We start from the raw sequence: 23,883 nt of genomic DNA on the forward strand, positions 1-23,883 counted from the left end.
TAAACACAAGCACTCAGACTATATAAAAATCAAGGAAATTATGCATACAAGATGCAGTGGTCAGTTTTCAGCCCTAAATCTTGTATGAAAGAAAAACAAAGAAGAAGGAAGAAGGGAAAAAAGAAGAGAGGGAGGAAGTTAGTAATCGCCTTGCATATATTTGAATTATAAGTGATACTAATTTCATTCCCTTTTCTGTGTGCAAATCACACTCAGGGATAACAGCAATCTTGTTAAAAACATGAATTGTAACTTAACATTCATTTTAGATGGCTTGTACAAATGGACTTGTCTCCACATGTGTTGGCAATATTGAAGCAAGGAAAGGTTAAATGATTTGCTCACTGAGAAAAAAAAACTTTATCATCACTGGTGCCAAAAATAGAAGTTCTGATTTCCAGTCCTATGATCTCAACAGAAGACAGAAATGTTCATTTTCTCTGATATAAAACACAACTTCTCTGAAGACTCTATTATTTTGAACTACTGTGTAAGTATTACATGTAATTACAAGTTTGGGGAAATCTGTACTGTTTATTTTATCACTTGTAGTAGCAAACAGAAAGGATGGAGCTGAGCATTTACCCAACAGTGATGCTAACAGCCTTCAGAGTCATTACAGATGATTTGTAAGGGTCTGTTTAGATATCTGTAAGATCAATGACCCATTAGTGCAATTATAGTCTAAAATGGTTCCTGCCACACAGACCCTGTTCTTGCCACCAGAAAGTGACATGTTGATGCTATAAACACTCTTCACATTGTTTAAAATGTGTCTTCTCTCTGAAAAAGCAACAGGAATAGAACTATAACTGTAGTTTACAAATTCTGTTTCTCATTGCTTTTGCAATTTCCTGTGATAAAATGATATTAATAGATTAGGTTCTCCAAAAAAACTCAATCAAATGAGGACACATGTTACTCTTTTTATCAGTTTGAAAATCTTCATGGTATCTGTCTTTCCCATATCTAATTGATACAGTCTCACATAGTCTCATATTCCTACCATACATACATGCTCAACTTTACATAATTCCATATAATCTACACCAAGGAAAACATTACTTACTTGCTACATAACTATGTATGGATTCATAGAATTGGAGGGACCTTAAGTCAGATAAACTAGTCATGTAGTATTTCTCAACTGATACCATCACCCTTTATTAGGGAGTTTTCTTCATTTTTTTGAGGAGTGAGGTGGGAGGACATATCATGGGCTCTTTTGAGAGTCTAATGAAGTATATGGTGTTATCCCAAGATAAACAGACATGTAAATAAATGTTCATGCCATTGTTTTGCCTTTAACATTGAATCACTTCACAAACGATACTATGACTTTTTTTTTTTAATTAATCATTTCCTGGAAAATATAATAATTCCAAATTAAACAATTCATATAAAATAGGAAAACTTTGTGTCTACTTAAAGTATGCTTCAATAAGAAGACTGCTTTATTTGTTTAGAAAAAGGGAAAATTTGGACTCATCTTTTACAAATATTTAGGTCATTTTTAATTTCCAATCCATTAGTGTCTGTTCTCATAGCAGCAAGTGCTCAAAGCTTCAGTTCAGATCAGTTTCAACAGCAGTGGGTTAAATTCTTCATCAGGGCAGAGTAGGACTTCTGACACCTGAGCTTTCTCTAAGACACTTCAGGTTGAATCAGGTTCTAGCAAAGCCTTTATCCTCAGGTCAAGTGATGTTAGTTTTGGAAAGGCTGGCATCAGCAAGGAGGCTTCTGTCCGCAAAGAATGACATTTGAATCCTTTTTTCATTTAAATCTAAGTAGAAGTAACCTTTAAAAGAGTTTTGCAGGCTTTCCAGTTGTTGCAGGTCTTCCCTGTGGATACACTGACAAGGCTTTCTCCTTTTCAACTCCCTTCCCCTCACAGACACCCTTTTAGCACTGGAAACATCACGAATTTTCAGCTCTAAATCTCTCCCGCCAAAATGGCAGCTGTTTCCAACAGTAACCACAATAAGATCAGCAAACCTGGAATCTAGGGACCACAGCCTCCTTCTTATGCCCTAATATTGCTACAAGAAAATCCAGCCATGAATGAGAGTCTTCTGTCACACTTTGCTAAGATATAGCAATCCTTTACTTAGAAAAATAAACATTGAAATTTCTGACCCAAGTGCAACCAAGCATATTAACACTTATCTTCTGGAAAGCCAAGAATCTTTTGTCAAATAAAAAGAAAACATTTTGCTCCATTCCTAAATAAAACATTGAAAATATACATTCCAGGCTAGAGCTGTGAGATTACTGGACCACTTTCCATAGAGCAGGGAAGGCCAGGCATCTTTTAGGATAATTATTGGAGTCTGTGACACTAATTTACCCTGATGTTAAAAGAAGTAAGTCTCTATGAATAAAGTGGGGAATGCCTGTCTTCACCAGAGCAAGCAAGCTGGTTGCTGGACCCAGAAACTCCATATGCACTCCACATGCGCACACGGTATCAAAGAGTTTTCTCCCATTAGAAATTCTGCTTGACAAAGAAGCTTTTCACTGTTGGAACAACTGGCCTTGAAAATATTCACGGGGTATACAACACACACACACATTAGGGTATCAGCATTCACGAGACAGATCAAAATCAGAACTTCACTGAAACAATCATAGTTTTCACCCAATTGCATGCCAAATGGAAATGTACAGCTATTATTTTCACCATAACTGGTTACAAAACATTAGCAAAATGTCAAAGTTCAGAATTAGGTGAAGTGAACACAGACACTCTTTAAATTTTTTTGTTGTTTTTCTGAGCAACCCACCAGTTCAAACATTTCTAGAGTACATGATTTGATCAAGCTTTTTCCAATTATTCGGTGGTTTCTTTTTGCTTGGAAATGTGTCAAGATACACTGGGAAAAATAGAAGTCTTGGTTAAATTTTCAGTTTTTAAAAGCTGAGCTTTTTCTGTAAAAAAAAGGAAAAATTCTATAATGTGTAATGTACTTTCAAGATGCTCAGAAATAAGCTTCCTTGACTTCATGCTCTCATTGGCAGGAAACTTATCACAAAAGAAAGTTTGACTTTTGTGCCCCATCATATTTAGCAATGCAAACAAAATCAAAGGAAATGTAAGAGCGACCAAGCTTTCTTTTCTTTGTCATCTGCCAACTTATGCTAAGTTCAATACAAACAAAAGATATGCATAAACATAATTTCAGATACATTTTTGTTAATTCTGATGAGTGTAATGCTATTCAAGATGCCATTATATAACAAGGATGATAAATTTATACAATGAATCCATGCCACTCTATTCATATTTGAAGTAAAACTTTAAAAACATATTTTGCCGTAAAATTTTTGCCAATAAAGGGAAAGAAATAAAAAAATATATAGTTGTTCCTCATCTACAACATGAAGCCTATATATGGTGTGTATTAGTCATTCAGCTGTGTCCAGCTCTTTACAATAGAATGTGGCTTGCCAGGTTCCTCAGTCCATAGGATTTTCCAGGCAAGAATACTGGAGAGGGTTGCCATTCCCTTCTCCAGGGGATCTTCCTGACCCAGGGATCAAAACTCGGTCTCCTGAACTGCAGGCAGATTCTTCACCACCTGAGCCACCAGGGTCTATATATTACATTAAATTAAAAACTCTTGTTCTAAAATAACCTGAAATATGACCAAATAACCCCTGTTGTTATTAACTTCTCATCATATGGCAAGGTTTCCAGATTCCTTACTATATTTGTTTATTCTAACACTACTAGACTGTCAACATTTAACTTAAAATGTGGATCCTCCTCCTAAGGAAAAAAATTCTACATTTGGATGATTGATAACTATAGAACTATTATTCTCTATATTTGTAAATAATGTTTCTATTAAAACATATTAAAATTTTGTATTATCACTAAAACCACTAAACTTTTCACCAAAATAAGCACCATTTCCTAACTACTTCCTCTTTTAGCTAGGTATATTAGTCAAGGTATTTTGGAGTTTTTTTTTTTTTATCTTATTTGATCTAATCCTCCCAACAGTCCTAGGAAGTTACCTTATTTTATATATATATATAAAAAAGAAAGAAAAGCTAAACAAACCCAAGACACAGAGTTTAAGTAACTTGCCCAAGATCACACAGTTAAGCGGCCAAGCAAGGATTTGAATCCAGGTTGTCTGAATGCATTGTCAATGTTCTGACTCCATGCAATGTTCCTCTGTCTTTCCATTATAGTACACTATGCCATAATTAACATCAACCAGCCTCCCTTCTTGCCTTTCTTCCTTCATTCCTCTCACTCTCCCTTTCTCCAACTCTTCTTTCTCCTTCTGTGTATCCTTGTTTCATCTCATCTTGTCACTATTGATGTGAGGATATGTTTTCTTAAGATAATTAGAAATCTATATGCTATTAGATGACCAATCATTAGCCTTCTCATAAAGGTAATAACGTTTGCTGTTTGTGCTTTCATCCACACAGTAAATTAAGATGAACAAAAGAGCATCAAGAACAAGCACTTGTGTCATAATGCTATGACCCATATGATTGTGGAATTAGGATGCAATGGCTCAATTTAATACATGGCAGTGGGGGTTAGATGGGGTGGGAGGTGGTGCTGGAAGGTTAGTAAGCTCCATCCTAAGGAAGAAAAAAAAAAAGAGTGTAAGAGCAAATGGGAGCTAGAAGCAAACAAAATATGACCAAATGCATGCGACACCTAATGTGCATTGGTCCTTATATCAGATACCAATTTTACATAGTTTCAAACCAATTTATCACTGCTTACTAAACATACAACCTAGCTTTTAAAAATTAACTTTGTTTTATAGCAGTGAAAGGGCTGATAAAAGCTTATAAGCTTTTGCCAAGGTAAATTTGGCTTTGTAACTGTTTTAGTATCAATCAGGATAGCTGGGTATTGCTGTGGTATAACCCCAACGTCTTGGGGGCGTAGAGTAGCAAAGATTTATTTTTTTGCTGAGCCGATATGTTCATTAAGAGTTGGCTAAACCTGTATTTCTGGTTTTCTCACTCTGTAATCCAGGATGATTGATTATCGCATAAAACATCACTTTGTTGTTGTTCAGTCACTAAGTTGTATCCAACTCTATGCAAACCCACGAACTGCAGCACATCAAGTTTCCCTGTCCTTCACTATCTCCCACAGTTTGCTCAAACTCATGTCCATTAGGTCACATTGAAAAGGGAAGGGGACATAGCAAATACTGCACTGACTCAAAGGCTTCCATGAGGAAATGGCACACATAACTTCTACTCACATTTCCTTAGCCAAAGCGGTTCCCATAACCCCATGGAGCTTAAAGGAGGATGGGGAAGTCCAACTGCGTCATGGGCTAAGAAGGACAAGAGAACTACAATGTTTTTCAATGATCCACCATCACAGAACGATAGCTGCTATGTGTACTCGGTTTTATTTTCTTATTCTATAGTTCTACTACATTAGACGTTACTAACACATACCATCTGGTGATCGCCCAAGGAAGGCAGTCTTTGGTGACTATGGCATTCAGTTCTGTGTATTTGGTGCAAACAAGCAAGTGACAGGCATAATAGTGGGAGTGAGTGCTCACCACAGTCTGCATACACAGGTCAATAAGCACATGACTCTGAAGAGCAGGAAGCCTAAATGCTTTAAAACTTGGAAGATAATGGTAGCAAATGGATGGCTAATTCTGTTTTTTTAAATCATTTTCGTTTCGGAAAGAAATTTTTGGAATTCTGTTGCAGAAAGTGGATGCCCTTTTAAAATATGACCATTCCTATACTCTTGATGAAAGTGAAAGAGGAGAGTGAAAAAGTTGGCTTAAAGCTCAACATTCAGAAAACAAAGATCGTGGCATCTGGTCCATCACTTCATGGGAAATAGACGGGGAAACAGTGGAAACAGTGTCAGATTTTATTTTTGGGGGCTCCAAAATCACTGCAGATGGTGACTGCAGCCATGAAATTAAAAGACACTTACTCCTTGGAAGGAAAGTTATGACCAACCTAGATAGCATATTGAAAAGCAGAGACATTACTTTGCCAACAAAGGTCTGTCTAGTCAAGGCTATGGTTTTTCCTGTGGTCATGTATGGATGTGAGAGTTGGACTGTGAAGAAGGCTGAGCACCAAAGAATTGATGTTTTTGAACTGTGGTGTTGGAGAAGGCTCTTGAGAGTCCCTTGGACTGCAAGGAGATCCAACCAGTCCATTCTAAAGAAGATCAGTCTTGGGTGTTCATTGGAAGGACTGATGCAAAAGCTGAAACTCCAATACTTTGGCCACCTCATGCAAAGAGTTGACTCATTGGAAAAGACTCTGATGCTGGGAGGGATTGGGGGCAGGAGGAGAAGGGGACGACAGAGGACGAGATGGCTGGATGGCATCACTGACTCAATGGACATGAGTCTGAGTGAACTCCGGGAGTTGGTGATGGACAGGGAGGCCTGGCTTGCTGCAATTCATGGGGTTGCAAAGTCGGACACGACTGAGTGACTGAACTGAACTAAACTGATACTATTGATTTCTTACTCTGAGGCACAAAGAATACAAAGTGTCGGGGGAAAGTCCATATGTTGCCAATTGAACTATTCAAACTGCATTGCAATTATCTTGGGAAATTCTCTTATCAAAAAATCAACATTTAATAATCCTTTTATTTCAATCCTTATATTCCCCTATATTTTAATTTATAAGTTTGGATCACTCAAGTTAATTAACACAGGGATGAACTAAAACTTGAGAAAGCCACTTAAAGTCACAGAAATAGTTTTTGCTGGGAATGTAAGGAGAATAAATTTATAAATTTCACCTCTCATTCTAAACTTTGTATGAACTTTCTTTGTGTGCCAGTGCCTTTCACTTTGGAAAAGCAGCATCACCTGTCACTCCAGTTTTCTGTCATGTACTCCAAAATTACCTGTCCTGAATAGGTACAAGCAAATTATCAATCAGTCCTTTTAAAATCACTGAGCAAAAAAACACAATCAAGATAAGTATTGCCAACCACTATCTGTATTCTATGAATAAAGCTCTGCATGCACTGTCATTCAAGTGTAACTCATTTATTAATAGATCAGTGCTTTATTTGTTGTATATACAGATGGTCTTATTTCAGTACTGATCACAACAAAACCTTTTCAGTCTTTTTTACAGACTAAATAAAATTAGTTAAGCAGAGAAAACATGTAATCTCTTTTAATCATCCATTTTCATAAAAAAATTAAATTTAATTAAATTATTCTCCCCATATAATTGCTGCACATATGCCAGAAGCTGATTCAGTGGCTTTATTTGATGGTAAAGCAAAATATGGAATTGCCTCAACATAAAATAATAATTACTATTAACACTTATGTATGGAGAAAAAAAAAACCTACAAAAAACTGCAATAGATTGTTCTGCTTTCTTTTTAAGCATAATTTGGGTTTTACAGTCTTGTTGGCAATGGCATGACCTGTACCTATTTTTGCTCCAGTGAATGCAACTAAGAATGATGCCTCAGACTTCCCACAACAGACAGGAAGCCACCTGCCAGTGCAAGAGACGTGAGTTCAATCCCTGGTCCAGGAAAATCCACATACCGCAGAGCAATCAAGCCCATGTACCGCAACTACTGAGCCCACACTCTAGAGCCCGCAGGCCACAGCTACTAAGCCCGAGTGCCACAGCTACTGAAGCCTAGAGTCTGTGCTCCACAATGAGGAGCCACCACAATGAGAAGCCCGTCTACCATAACAAAGAGGAGCTTCCACTCACTGCAACTAGAGAAAACCCGCACACAGCAGCAGAACCCCGACACAGCCGAAACATAAACAAATACATTTTAACAAAGAATGATGCCTCTATAGTTCCAGTTCTTTTCTCCTCCTGTGATGACAACATTTATAACTTTCACACTGGAAAGTATTAACTGGCAAATATTTCTGAAAACTCAAATAATTTAATCAGAGAGACTCTGAGTATTATTCCTATTATGAATAAGAAACCCACACTTTAATGGTTTCACTCCAGCATAACAGTCAAAACCGAAGAGACCAGGAGTAAAATTAAAGCTAATTTTCAGGTAGTTAACACCTTACATCATAACTTCTTCGTTGTACTTTACTTGCTTGTGGATTCACCTATCCATCAACATGCATTCATATCTTATATTTTACTGAAGAACTTTCACTAGATGAGGTCACAATGTTATTCTATGAATCAGAATTGTTGTATACACATTGGCTACTTTTATCATTACTTCATATGATTAACACAAAAATACTATGAGGATAATAAAAATTCCAAACTTAAATATAAACAATACCATGCAACTACTATGAAATATTAGCTGAGAAGAAGGGACAAAATCAATGTTTATATAACATGCATTGCCTTTAAAATTATTACTAAGGACAGTAATGTGAATATAAACTAATTTTATTAGTGAAATTTATAAAATATAAGGTAGATAAACTACATCATCTTTTTTCTCCCTTCTACAACTTCTGAACTGCTTATTCATCAGTTATAAATTCCAAGGGCCACTAATGACAGCGTACTTTACCACAGAGCTTGTAAGATGTGTTTACAATATCTATACAATGGCTCCACATTTCTTTACATTTTTCTTTTTTTTCACTTGAATCTTCTCTTTCCTTAGCAAACTTTTTAAAGAAAAAGGCCTGTGTGTTTATTTGAACAGGTATCGACACTTCATTTACACCTCGAGCATCAGCTTCTCCCCTAAGCTTCAGACTTAGATGTCTACCAGACATCTCTAGGTGGATTTCTGAAAAGAATCACCAGTTTGCTATATCCAGAAGAGAGTGCTTGTATAGTCGACTCCAAACCTCGTCCACCCCCGAGGATTCCCATCTCGTTACATCACATTGATCCAACTGTTCAGGTCCAAATGTAAGAATCCGTTGAGACTTCTCTCATTGATATACTCTGTATGTCAATTCCCACTGCCTTTATTCTCAAAACCATATATATTGAATCTGACAACTCCCTACAACTTGCACTGTAGCCACCTTCATCTGGGCTGCCATCATCTCACCTCCTGAACTGCTCATTACCTTATGACTGATCTCTTTGTTTCTACTCTTGCACAGACCCATGTATTCTCAGCAGTCAGAAAAACATTTTTCAAAAGCTGAGCAGGTGAGGTCAAAATGCTCCAAGGGCTTCCTATCATGCTTAGGATAGAATCCAGTGTTCTAACCATGGCCTGTGAGGCCTTGTGTTTCCTGCTCCCTAGCCCAGAGGCGGGGGAGCCTGGTGGGCTGATGTCTACGAGGTCACACAGAGTCGGAGACGACTGAAGCGACCTAGCAGCAGCAGCTGCCTCTAGGAAGCCTACCTTTCTTATTTCACTGAAGGCATAGCTGGCTTTTGGACTGTTGCGTCCATGGATTAAGATAATTCTTGTCTCTGGGTTTTTTCACTTGTGGTTTGCTCTACTTGGAACACTATCCCCTCCAATACCTGTGTTCCATGACTTAAGTTATATTCTGACCACTCTAATTTAAGAGTCCTACCCGTACTCCCCTAATCCTGCTTCATTTCTCTCCATAGTGCCATTTTCTGACATTGTATTATATATTTATTAATCATCATTCTTGCACTGGAATTTAAGTTCCGTAAAAGTAGAGACTTTACATGGATCACAAGCCAAATTCCCAGTGAGCAGAGACATATATTTAATGGATACTATTCTTTACTTAATTCTGTAGAAAGTAGAAAGGGGACAGAATAAGATGAAAAGTCAGCCACCAAATCACAGGGGAGTAGCACTCTGTGAAGGAAGAAAAGAGTGTATAGGGGATGTAGCCTTAGTCTACAGAGTGACTGTGGGAGGCCCATGGGGTTTCTATGTATCTTATACCTTTCCCACTGAGCAGTGGATGGCCGAAAATTCATACACTTGGAGAAATTTTCTTTTAGTCTTTGGTACAATTCATAAATTAAAATTTAGAGATAGAATTATGGCTACTTCCTTAAACTGCATTCACTGTAAACACAAATTAAGTAGTTAACAACCTCATGTAGTGAAGATTTAGCACAAGCACCGTCTAAGTAAAATCCTAGCAAAATTCAAATATTAACCTCATTGGGTAGGCATGGCTAAAATATGCAGTGAGACAGGTTTTGTGTATTTTAATGTCACATGAGGCTTTCTACTTAACGACAACTCAGAAACTAGCGCTGTTCAGGTGGAGAACATGCATTAACCACAAGTACAGTTGCAAAGTGGAAGGCTGAGGACTTCCTTCATGGTAGGGTGGATAAGAATCTGCCTGCCAATGCATGGGATGCAGGTTCAATCCCCAGTTTGGGAAGATCCCACATGCTATGGAGCAACGAAGCCCATGTGCCACTACAGGCTGGTGCACAAGAGCCTGTGAGTCACAACCACTGAGCCTGCGTGCCATGATTACCGGAGCCTGCACTCTCTAGGGCCCGCGAGCCACAACTTGTGAACCCTTGTGCCACAGCTGCTGAAGCCCACAGCGGGGCAGCAAGTCACACTGCTGAGCCCTTGTCTGCAACAACTGAAGCCAGCACCCTTAGAACTTAGGTTTCACAACAAGAGAAGTCACTATAATCAAGAAAGGTCACTCAAGAAGTCACTACAGACAAGAGAAGCCCGCAAACCACAGCTAGAGTAGAGCCCGCTCTCCACACTAGAGAAAGTCCACCAGCAGCAAAGACTCAGTGCAGCCAAAAATAAATATATAAATAATACATAAATATAGCAATGCATTTATGTAAAAAAAATTTTTTTTTAAAGAGGAAGGTTGATACAAGCATCTCTGAGAGATGCATGCCCTCTGCTACACAGACCCTCTTGGCAGCCATTGGGTTCAACTGACTTTGGAAAGGATGACAGTACGTAATTTACTATTGAGGACTTCGGGCAGGATAAATAATGCTGGATATATGTACTTTAGGTGCTAATTAAATGCAGAAGAGGTGATGGGCTTACTGAAGAAAGCATTAAGTGAACTATCTTATAACCAGTGAAATTCATTAACTGACTAGTCAATTTCACCACAAATTAATAAAAAATTCAAACAGTCATTTTGAACACACTTATTCTACCTCAGGCTTTTTGAAACCATTAACAGGAAAGCATTACAAAGATTTGTTGAAGAGCATATCAGCCTGTGCCCATTACTTTACTAGACAGTAATTTTCAAATAACTATAACTTTAGTCAGTAGTGAGTTACTCTTTCAGATTTACCTGAGAAAGATTTAGTCAAGTGTTCTTTTAAGAAAAGCTCAGTCCCCATTAATGATGACTACTTCTACCTGAATTTCCAGACGACTTCAAGTGACTACTAAAAAGTTTAGACTACGTGTCAGAGTCACCCACTGAAGTAGTCACTTCACGGGTACCATAAGCTCAACATTTGGTTTTACATGAATGCAAAAATCCTAACTGAATCTAATTTTGGAATTTAGCAGACTAAATTATATTTTATCATCTGTCTAAGCAGTTAAAACCAGAAAGCTTAAGATGCAGTTACATTCTTAACTAGTTCAACTGTTTGTGTGGAAAAGACATGCTTTCTATTCAGAAGGCATAGCGCAGAATATAGTTATAAAAATATTAGTCCCATACCTCTCGAATAGCAGTACAAAACTCACTCTGAAGCACTTTTTTGAGGGATTGTAGCTTGTGCACTGGTACTTCTCCAGATTCCTGCAGTTTTTCCAGTAATTCAATTGCTCTGGCAACATCTGAATGAAAAAAAAATAAATCAAAATGGAGAGAGACATGGAGTAAACTGTATCTTATCAAAAAGTACCATTACTCCAATTAAACAGTGACTATGAAAAAGTAAGTGGAATTTATTGCAAAATCAGAATTTACAATTCGTAGTCTTTTGATCTCATCTTTTGGTAAAAGGTCATTTAAATCTGTTCCACACCATTTGTCACATAATACATCTTCCTCAATGGTATTTCTCATATGTTATTTCTGTTACACAAATTAGTCTGAATATTCTTTCAAAAAAGAAGAGCAGGAAGCAGGTCTTTTGTATATTCTGATACCCCAATAACGAAATGAATTCTGTCCATTTTACCTCTGAGAGGCTTTTTTTCAGTTTTTCTTTTCTCATTCCAAATTTATCAAACCTGCATTTTTACATTTATTAGTATGATGATCTGATTTATGTGCATCTTCTCTACAATCTATAATCTCCTTGAGGGTAAGAATTTAATTGGGCTTATTCACCACTGCATCCTCAGAGTCTGGTGTAAAACAATAAATAAATACTTCATATTTATGAATGAATGAACAAGTACTCTCCATTTTACTGCCATTGCATTAATGCAGACCCTCAACATCATCTGTCCTCTGTCCAACTGGAATCATTTATTCTCTTCCAGCCACTTCATATGATCCATAAAGTTATCTTCTGAAAATAAAAATCTGATCATGTACCCACCTAGCCATCTCTTAGCACCAAATATGTTTTTCAACAACAATTAGCTTAAATGCTTCTCTTTCACCTGATGATATATATCAAGAAACACAGTCGTTTATAACCATAGCTTTAAAATTCCCAGGATGGTTTTGTACTGTCAAGAGAAAATGATAAGATGAAGGCCATTTAAAAAATATTTACAGTGATCTCTTCTACCTCTGTTGCTGTGGCCAGTAACTCACTGAAAGACACTGAGACGTTACATACAGAGATTTTCAATTCCTATGTGATTAACCCCAGGAAGTACCCATATCCCTGCCATCAGATTATTAATTAATTAAATAAATAATTCAGCCATCCATCCATCACTTTGTATACTTGGCACTAAGACTGACAAGAATAATAAGACATGCTTCTTTTCTGAACACAGAGTCAGATGAGGGAAGAAAACATAACAGTATAGTCACCCATAATAAGACTGAAGGTGAAAGTCGCTCAGTCGTGTCTGACTCTCTGGGACCCATGGACTATACAGTCCGTGGAATTGTCTAGGCCAGAATACTGGAGTGGGTAGCCTTTCCCTTCTCCAGGGGATCTACCCAACCCAGGGATTGAACCCAAGTCTCCTGCATTGCAGGCATATTCTTTACCAGCTGAGCCACAAGGGAAGCCCAAGAATACTGGAGTGAGTAGCCTATCCTTTCTCCAGGGGATCTTCCTGACCCAGGAATCGAACTGGGGTCTCTTGCATTGCAGGCAGATTCTTTATCAACTGAGCTATCAGGGGGAGCATTGCTACCACCTAAAATTTCAGGTGGGGTTGGCATAGGTTTATGTATGTAATCAAAGACAAGAACCAAAAAGTAACTTTAATGGAGACTCCCTTGAAGTATTGCCAATTGTGGCCCAAGGAAGCACAAATCATGAAATCAGTAAGACACTGTCAGTTTCAAAAATCTGTCTTTTTGTACATTAACTGAAAGTCAATATAGTCTGTTGGACAAAACCAGTTGCATCCACAATCAATAAGATACCAAGCTAAGAACTGTATGCACTTCTAACCACATGAAAGACTCTCTAGATTCCAATAGGTACTTGGAACTCTCAACATGTTTAAAACTGTTCTTGTTATATTTTTTCCTGAAAGTAGCTCTTCTCTTCTTACACTCCGTATTTCCATTAATAGCATCTCCACCCAGCCGTATTTCCATTCACAGCATCTCCACCCAGCCTGTCTTCCAAGCTAGACCATGGCATCATCTTTTACATTCACCCCCACATGTAATTAGTCAGCAAGTGCTATAGGTTCAATCTCAGAAAGCCTTTTGAATGGAAACCCTGTGCTTTATTGCTTCAGGGAAGCCTTTATTATTTTTTACCTAGGGACTAGAATATCTCCTAATGTTCTTTAATGGCTTTTCTTTTTCAGTCCACTCTTGTAGAGTGATAAACCTCATTATTATACTCCCCTGCATAAAACATATTTCTGGCTTCCTGTTGCACAGGGTGAAGTTCAGACCATTTAGGAATACATACAAAGCCCTTAACAATCAACCTCTTCTGACTCATCTCTAAAAACCTCCTCCTGCCGAACCTATACATTGATTATCCAAAGTTTTTGCTACTCTAGAACACAACACAGTACATCATGTCTCTGTGATTTTGAACATATCATCCCCTGTTCCTGGAATGCAATAATTTATTCATCCAGTAGTGCCAGGCATGAGAGACACTGGCAATAGAGACCACTGGTTGCTCTTGCTTTCATGGCATTCACAGGTCTGAAGGATCACAGATACCTAATAAAGTGGGCATGAGCTATAAAAACAGCTCTATAGGCTAGTACACGGATGTCTAACCAGGACATGTATCATCATCCAGGAGGTCAGTGAGGGGCTCTTTGTGAAAATAACAGCTAAGCGGAGCCCTGGGTAGGAGGTACAGATGAGGAAAAGGAGAAAAAATTCCAGGCAAACAAACACAGACTACTGAAGTTTTATCAAGAGAGTGTGGGGCATTCAAAGAACTGAGAGTTTAATGTGATCGAAGTTGAAACCAGGTCAAGAGTAGCAAGAAATGCAGTAGAGAGGAATCACATCATGGAGGGTGTGACAGGTCACGCAGGGAAGACTTGGCCTAGATAGCCTCTCCTTAGACGTGTCTTCCCTGACTCTCCAAGGCAGATTTAGTTGCTATCATTTGGTATTCCCACAGTCCTTTGTTCACTTATCCATTGTAATAATTACTACTCTCTGCTATAGCTCTTTTTGTATGTATGTCTCCCTCCTTCACCCTGCAAATACATAAGATTTTTGAGAGGTCAGGAGCAGTGTATTATTTATCATCGTATCCACAGTTCAATGAAGAGTCCTTGACAAATACTGGGTGTTTATATTTGTTGAATGAATGATAGATTAGTTGATGAGCCTAGAAAAGAAGGGGGTCGAGGCCTATGTCTAGGTGGACATATAACTAACTTCTCATGAGAATAAGCCTCCAGATCACTATCAGCTTTGGTCAAGACTGGGTTGGGTCTGATGCGCAGGAAGGATGAAAGCCTGAATGTGTAGGCTAAAGGGTATCAAGTGACTGAACTGGAAATTCAGAAAGCTGAAAATGACTATTTAGGAGTTCTTATCTTGCACTGCACTTTAAAATTACCTGGGGTACATTTAGAAATTATTTATTTTCCCCTCAGTTTCATTGAGACATAGTTGACACAGAACATTGTGTTAGTTTAAGTGTACAACATAATTATTTGATATATGTATATTGCAAAATGATTGCCACAATAAGTTTTTAATGCCTGAGACTCACCCCAAATGAATTAAACCAGAATATATGGTATAGTGGTTCTCAATCCTGGCTTCAGACTGGAACCACGTGGAGAGCTTTGACAACCATGGATGCCTAGGTCTCACAGAGAGATTCTAGTGTGACTGGCATAGGGTGGGGCCTGAGCAAGGGCTTTTGGAAGCCTTCAAGGTGATGCCAATGGTTGATAAAAGCCATGTTTGAGAACCCCTGGTTTAGTTGGCACGGGTGTTTTTATAGCCCTATGTGATTCAAATGTGCATGTTGAGAACCTCTGCTAGAAATGAATGGTGCCTAAGTATCACCTGGGGAAATGTATTAAAATATAGGTTCTTGACATCCCCCCCCCCCCCAACTGCCACTTGAGGGACATTGACTAAGGAGGCATGAGGATAAGGCTCAGGAATTTTAAAATTATCAAGTGATTTTTTTTTTTTTTTAGTTTTAGCTTTTATAAAAAAAAATTTATTAGTGCATGGTTGATTTAAAATGTTGTATTAGTTTCTGCTGTACAGCAAAGTGAATCAGTTACACATAAACATATATCCACTCCAAGATTCTTTTCCCATGTAGGTAATTACTGAGTATTAAGTAGAGTTCCCTGTGCTATACAGTAGGTTCTTATCAGTTACCTGTTTTCTGTGGAGTAGTGTGTATATGTCAATCCCAAGATTCAAGTGATTCTAAAGTTGTTGTTTCACAGATCCTGTTTCCAAGAGATATGAATGATAGTTCAGGTTTCCTTTCGTCCCAGCATTCCCAAAACTCCTGCACTTTCTATTATTCTTTGACACCCTATATAACAGGATACTGAATGGGATTCTTTTGAGAGTCTGGAATAATTGATCAAAGTCCATAAATGAAAGTAAGTAGTATCAAGTATCTACCCTATTCTGCAACAGTGCTCCTAGCAAAGGCTGGTCACCCTGACCTCTGTGGAGTCATAAAGTCAGCCTGCTCCCCAAACTTGTATAATTGTATTCACAATCTCTACGTATGAGATTCGGTCATCAGGTTCTTTAAGACTCCAGATGATTCCTGTGACCATTCAAAATTGAGAAGTACTGTTCAAAATGAGCTATCAAAGAAACTAGTCACCCTTCACTCCACCAAAAATTACTAAAAGCTGGGCCAGTTCTGTTACATTATACCATAGGCCTTTTCCAGTATGTATGAAGAGGTAACTGTGAGATGAAAAAAAAAATGTATGAAGAATTGTTGACTCATTAATTTTGGACAAAATATTAGGTCTTCTCTCCAATGAGCCAAGCAAGGAGTGCTCCTGCAGGCACTGGGGGTCGCCTGAAGAGGGAGACAACTGCTTTCCTGGTCGCTCAGGTGATCTGCCTGCCCCTGCCCATCTGGTCAGAGGCGGAGACGTGGCGAGCACTGGCACCAGAGCCAACTCGCTGGCACCCACCTAGCGAGTCTAGCAATGTGAGGTCATGGGGTTATACGGCAGTTGGTAAAAGCCAAAAGAAGCCCCGAGACTAAGAATGGCAGAGATCGGGTCCTTCCAGCCTAGCTCTGACTGGTGCTGCAAAGATGTGGTGAGTGACAAATTGGATGTTAAAATGCAGTTTAAATGGAGTTTAAAATTAATTCTGATTCCCTTTAGCTCTATAAAAGTACCAGAAACCTGCAAGACCCAAGATCTATAAGGAAGTCAAGTAAACCTTTCAATAAGTGAAATAATTGTTCTTAAAACAACTATAATAAATTGTGTGTAGTTTATTTACAAGTCCCCTTAAGGTTCTTGCTGAGAACTTCCTTACATTCACTTTATGAAATTTTCTACAAAATCTGGTTACTAACACAGAAGTCTGGGTTTACCAGGATAGCTCACATTGGAAGGAATATTAGAAAAGGACTGGGGAGGCTGCTTGATAAACACTAAGCAAGCAAGGAGATCTCAGAAGTTTTTCCTGAAATGAACTCCTCCTCTCGTCTACCAACTCTCAGGTGCACACCTCCATTGTCTATCCTATTATCTAAGCACAGTACTTGGGCATTGCCTTTGCCCCTCCTCACTCTCCTTCACACTCTGGATCCCATTAATCTCACTTCAAAAAGCAACCATAACGATAAACCTTTATTTAATGTCTATGGAGTAGGAGTCATTACTAGCCAAGAGCTTTCCATCTCTTTACCCACTGTATCCTTCTAACAACCTTGTGTGCTGCATGCTTGCTAAGTCACTTCAGTCATGTCTGACTCTTTATGACCCCATGGATTGTGGCCTGCCAGACTCCTCTGTCCATGGGATTCTCCAAACAAGAATACTAGATTGGGCTTCCATGTCCTCTTCCAGGGGATCTTCCAAACCCAGGAATTGAACCCTGTCTTTTATGTCTCCTGCATTGGTAGAAGGGTTCTTTATCACTGAGCCACCTGGAAAGCCCGTAACAACCTTGCTGCTGCTGCTGCTGCTGCTAAGTCGCTTCAGTCGTGTCCGACTCTGTGCAACCCCACAGACGGCAGCCCACCAGGCTCCCCCATCCCTGGGATTCTCCAGGCAAGAATACTGGAGTGGGTTGCCATTTCGTTCTCCACGTAAAAACTTTACGTGGTAGTAAATATCCACATTTTACAATGAGAACATTGAGGCTTATAGTGATATTAAGTATTTCATTAACAAATAGGAGACTTGGGTTTGGAGTCTGGATCTAAGTGATTCCAGACCCTATGCCCTTTATTTTTATTCCAGTAATAGATTTTCTTTTAGAGGCTTTTTCCTTCAACATTCAATACTTTTATAATAGCCCTGTGTCCTGCAGGCTTTCTTGGTCAGAGGCTGAGCTCTTATTTTCCCTTTCTCAATAAAAACTAACCTCTAATTCATTTACCAGTATACCTCTCTCAAGGAATATTCAGTGATCATCAAAATTATCTGGAGAGCTTTTATTTAATTCATTTATTTATTTTGGCTTATGGGATCTTAGATCCCTGACCAGGGACTGAACCCAGGTCCTGACAATGAAAACACTGAGTTCTAACCACTGAACTTCCAGGAATTCCCTGGAGAGCTTTTCAATGAGAGGGAAGAATTTTTATCAGCCTTTGCTACCCACTGGAATCACCTGCAGGAACTGAAAATAAACAAACATACAAACAAAAACCAGATACATAGATCCTAGCTACATATTATTTCTGATTTCATTGTTCTCAGGTATGGCCTGGGCATCAGAATCTTCAGAGCTCTCCAGTGATATAATGTGTGGCTGTGTTGAGAATCACTGATATGTCCTCTAAGGTGCACCCTATGGGTTCTAAAAACAATGTTACTTATAATACTAATTGCTGTCATGTATAGACTTTGGTATAGCATGAATGTTCAACATTTTCCTTCTCTGAGCACTATGAGGTACGTAATATTATCTCCATTTTACAGGAAAGGAAACTGAGACCCATAGAGTTAAAATTACTTCTCTGGAGAAAGAGCTAGTAAGTTGTCAAGTTAGGATTTGAATCCTGGCAGTATGGCTCTAGAATCTGGACTACATTTAAGACATGGCTCAGGAAAGCATATTCTTAAAATCATTCCCAGCACTTCTTATCCAAGCCTTTAACAGAGATTAAGCTAATCTGATCAATAAATCCTTGCTTGGGACTGAAATCAGTGGTTCTCAAATTTTAGTCAACAACAACAAAAAATTAACCTTGTACCATTTATTAAAAATTAAGATTTTTTTTTTAAAAAGAGACTGACAGGGAAGCCTTGAAATTTTCTCTTTTAGTAGTCATCGTGGGTGGTGCTGATGCAGGCAGTGGTCCACAAATGCACTGTGTAGGTTAATGATAGTTTAATATGTGATCCAGAAAAAGGTGAGCTAAAGACCATCATTCACTTGTATTTGCCTTACTTAGATCATCTTATAAAATCCTCAAAAACATGTATAAGGATTACTTACTACTGTCCTCATTGAATAGTTAAAGAAATATTTTAAAAAATAGCTAAGGCTGAGAAAGAAAAATTATCTGGCTCAAGGCTACACAGCTAGGAAATGGTAGAATCAGGATTCAAGATCAGATGCGTCTGACTCCAGTGCCCATGCTTACTTATTTTTCTATCCTGCCATTAAAAAGGATTAGAAATAAAACAATAAAGGTATTGCAAATTTATTTTTTAAATACAGCATCATTGCAAACTAAGGCAAACAGACATAACACTGCTCAAAGTCCTGGAAGATAACCCTTCAATACATTACAGTATATCAACATATTCTTGCCTTGAGAACCCCATGAATAGTATGAAAAGGCAAAAAGATAGGATACTGAAAGATGGAACTCCCCAGGTCAGTAGGAGCCCAATATACTGCTGGAAGTCAGTGGAGAAATAACTCCAGAAAGAATACAGAGACAGAGCAAAAGCAAAAACAACACCCATTTGTGGATGTGACCGGTGATGGAAGCAAGGTCTGATGCTGTAAATGGCAATAGTGCATAGGAACCTGGAATGTTAGGCCCATGAATCAAGGCAAATTGGAACTGGTCAAACAGGAGACGGCAAGAGTGAACATCAACATTTTAGGAATCAGCGAACTAAAATGGACTGGAATGGGTGAATTTAACAGATGAACATCATATATACTACTGTGTGCAAGAATCCCTTAGAAGAAATGAAGTAGCCATCATAGTTAACAAGAGTCTGAAATGCAGTACTCAGATGCAATCTAAAAAATGACAGAGTGATCTCTGTTCATTTCCAACACAAACCATTCAATATCATAGTAATCCAAGTCTATGCCCTGACCAGTAATGCTGAAGAAGCTAAACTTGAACGATTCTATAAAGACTTACAAGACCTTTTAGAACTAGACCCAAAAAAGATATCCTTTTCATTACAGAGGACTGGAATACAGAAGTAGGAAGTCAAGAAACACCTGGAGTAACAGGCAAATTTGGCCTTGGAGTATGAAATGAAGCACAGCAAAGGCTCATAGAGTTTTGCCAAGAGAATGCACTGATCATAGAAAACACCCTCTTCCAACAATACAAGAGAAGACTCTACACATGGACATCACCAGATGGTCAATACTGAAATCAGGTTGATTATATTCTTTGCAGCCAAAGATGGAGAAGCTCTATACAGTCAGCAAGAACAAGACTGGGAGCTGACTGTGGCTCAGATCATGAACTCATTGCCAAATTCAGACTTCAGTTGAAGAAAGTAGGGAAAACCAGGAGACCATTCAGGTATGACCTAAATCAAATCTCTTACAATTATACAGTGGAAATGGGAAATAGATTTAAGGGACTAGATCTGATAGAGTGCCTGATGAACTACAGGTGGAGGTTCATGACATTGTACAGGAAATAGGGATCAAGACTGTCCTCAAGAAAAAAAAAATGCAAAAAAGCAAACTGGCTGTCTGAGGAGGCCTTCCAAATAGCTGTGAAAAGAAGAGAAGCATAAAACAAAACATAAAAGGAAAGAAACACCCATATGAATTCAGAGTTCCAAAGAATAACAAGGAGAGATAAGAAAGCCTTCCCCAGCGATCAATGCAAAGAAATAGCGGAAAATAACAGAATGGGAAAGACTAAAGATCTCTTCAAGAAAATGAGAGATACCAAAGGAACACTTCATGCAAAGATGGGCTCAATAAAGGACAGAAATGGTATGGACCTAACAGAAGCAGAAGATATTAAGAAGAGGTAGCAAGAATACACAGAAGAACTATACAAAAAAGATTTTCATGACCCAGATGATCATGATGGCTTGATCACTGACCTAGAGCCAGACATCCTGGAATGTGAAGTCAAGTGGGCCTTAGGAAGCATCACTACGAACAAAGCTAGTGGAGGTGATGGAATTCCAGTGGAGCTATTTCAAATCTTAAAAGATGATGCTGTGAAAGTGCTGCACTCAATATGCCAGCAAATTTGGAAAACTCAGCAGTGGCCACAGGACTGGAAAAGGGCAGCTTTCATTCCAATCCCAAAGAAAGGCAATGCCAAAGAATGCTCAAACTACCGCACAATGGCACTCATCTCACACGTTAGTAAAGTAACGCTCAAAATTCTCCAAGCCAGGCTTCAGCAATACGTGAACCATGAAATTCCAGATATTCAAGCTGGTTTTAGAAAAGGCAGAGGAACCAGAGATCAAGTTGCCAACATCCGCTGGATCATGGAAAAAGCAAGAGAGTTCCAGAAAAACATCTATTTCTGCTTTATTGACTATGCCAAAGCCTTTGACTGTGTGGATCACAAAACACTGTGGAAAATTCTTAAAGATATGGGAATACCAGACCACCTGACCACCTGAGAAACCTGTATGCAGGTCAGGAAACAGAACTGGACATGGAACAACAGACTGGTTCCAAATAGGAAAAGGAGTACATCAAGGCTGTAATTGTCACCCTGCTTATTTAACTTATATGCAGAGTACATCATGAGAAACATTGGGCTGAATGAAGCATAAACTGGAATGAAGATTGCCGGGAGAAATATCAATAACCTCAGATATACAGATGATACCATGGCAGAAAGTGAAGAACTAAAGAGTCTCTTGTTGAAAGTGAAAGAGGAGAGTGAAAAAGTTGGCTTAAAGCTCAACATTCAGAAAACGAAGATCATGGCATCTGGTCCCATCACTTCATGTCAAATAGATGGGGAAAGAGTGGAAACTGTGACAGACTTTATGTTTTTGGGCGCCAAAATGACTGCAGATGGTGATTGCAGCCATGAAATTAAAAAGACGCTTACTCCTTGGAAGAAAAGTTATGACCAACCTTGACAGCATATTAAAAAGTAGAAACATTACTTTGCCAACAAAGGTCCATCTACTCAAAGCTTTGGATTTTCCAGTTGTCATGTATGGATGTGAGAGTTGGACCATAAAGAAAGTTGAGTGCCGAAGAATTGATGCTTTTGAATTGTGGTGTTAGAGAAGACTCTTGAGAGTCCCTTGGACTGCAAGGAGATCCAACCAATCCATCCTAAAGGAAATCAGTCCTGAATACTCATCCGAAGGACTGATGTTGAAGCTGCAACTCCAATACTTTGGCCACGAGATGTGAAGAACTGACTCATTGGAAAAGACCCTGGTGCTGGGAGGGATTGGGGGCAGGAGGAGAAAGGGACGACAGAGGATGAGATGGCTGGATGGCATCACCGACTCTATGGACATGAGTTTGAGTGAACTCTGGGAGTTGGTGATGGACAGGGAGGCCTGGCGTGCTGCAATCCATGGGATTGCAAAGAGTCAGACACGACTGAGTGACTGAACTGAACTGATAATCAGTGTGGTTATATTGATAACATGTTTTAATCATCAAAAATGATTAAATCATCATCAACTGCCTGATGATAGTAAGATAACATGTTCTTGAAAAACTTCCTTTAAAATAATTGAATATTATAACCAAAAACAAAATATTGAAACTTAAGTGGGAGGAGCTTCCAGTCATCTGGAATACTTCAATTATCATCTTCTCTTTCCTTAATGATGACTTTTTATTAACTTTGCTAACATTTAGACTGCAGAATTTAACCATGACTCATTTGCATCTGGAACTTGGATGAAGATGGAGCTGGGTCATTTAAGACATATCATCACAAATTTCATAAAAATTTATTGAGTACTATGGCAAACAACATGAATTATCTACCCCAAAGTCATCCAAACCCTCATGTTCCTTGCCTTCTTCTACTACAAAAGCTGGAAAGCAAACACACTTCTCTTGCCAGACTCTTCTGTCATTTGGCCGAGTTGTTGTAAGTGGTAAAGTCACTGGGTCTGGCTTCCAGGAAGGCTTCTTAAATGGATAAAATGCTGGCATATGCTTCAGCATTTTGGTCTTTGCACCCTTACTCTTTCCCCATCTCTTGCCAGGCTCAAATCTGCTGAGATGTGAACTGGCTATTGTGTGATCATGAAAAGACTATCATGTGCTGAGGAAGGTGGGGTATGAAGAAGGATGGGACCAAGCCCTTGATGTCATCACCAAGCTGTGCAGTGGCCTTGAACTGTGCAACCCCATGATTCTTGTCTATGAGAAAAATACACGCTTAACTATTTGGTTCTCTGTGACTTGCAGCCAAATACAAACTACTACCAAATGAAATGACTTTAAAGGCATTATTCTAGCAGGAATAAGGTTGATGTTATTCAGAAACTGTGGTCAAACATGGATGGTGGTCCTTTGATTAAGATAGTCATGGAGGGGCTTCCCTGGTGGCCCAGTGGTTAAGAATCTGCCTTGCAATGCAGAAAATATAGGTTTGATTCCTGGTCTGAGAACTAAGATCCCACATGCTGCAAAGTAACTAAGCCCACATGCGACAACTACAGACACCGCATGCCTCAACCAAGACCTGACACAGCCAAATAAATATATTTTTTTAAAAATATGGTCATGGAAAGCCTCTCTGAGAAGGTGACACCAGACTGAGACTTGAATAGTGACAAGGAGCCAGCCATATGAAAATCCAAAGAAGGAATATTCAGACAAGAAGAAGAGCAAGTAAAGACTCTAAACTGAAGGGAACAAGCCTACATATTAGAATAGATAAAACCAGTGTCAGTGGAGCACTATGTGAGACAGGAGGAAGCAACAGCCACAATGGTATGCTGGCAAATGATTAACCACCAGTTCTCTAAAACACAAAACAGAAAAAGTTTTTATTTGTAGCACGTTCTGATTTCTGTTCATGGGGTTCTCACTCAAA

The 23,883-nt window shown here is 38.8% G+C and overlaps 1 protein-coding gene across 3 annotated transcripts in view; it reads right to left on the minus strand.

Moving 5' to 3' along the window:
- Positions 1-23,883, minus strand: part of LIN7A (lin-7 homolog A, crumbs cell polarity complex component) — a 160,392-nt gene that overhangs the window by 93,891 nt on the left and 42,618 nt on the right. For all 3 annotated transcript variants that reach the window (XM_024991836.2, XM_059886488.1, NM_001079602.2), the window contains 1 exon segment: positions 11,583-11,701. In XM_024991836.2, coding sequence (XP_024847604.2) covers positions 11,583-11,701 — 119 coding nt within the window.

Source organism: Bos taurus, chromosome 5, assembly GCF_002263795.3.
Source record: "Bos taurus isolate L1 Dominette 01449 registration number 42190680 breed Hereford chromosome 5, ARS-UCD2.0, whole genome shotgun sequence".
NCBI lineage: Eukaryota > Metazoa > Chordata > Mammalia > Artiodactyla > Bovidae > Bos > Bos taurus.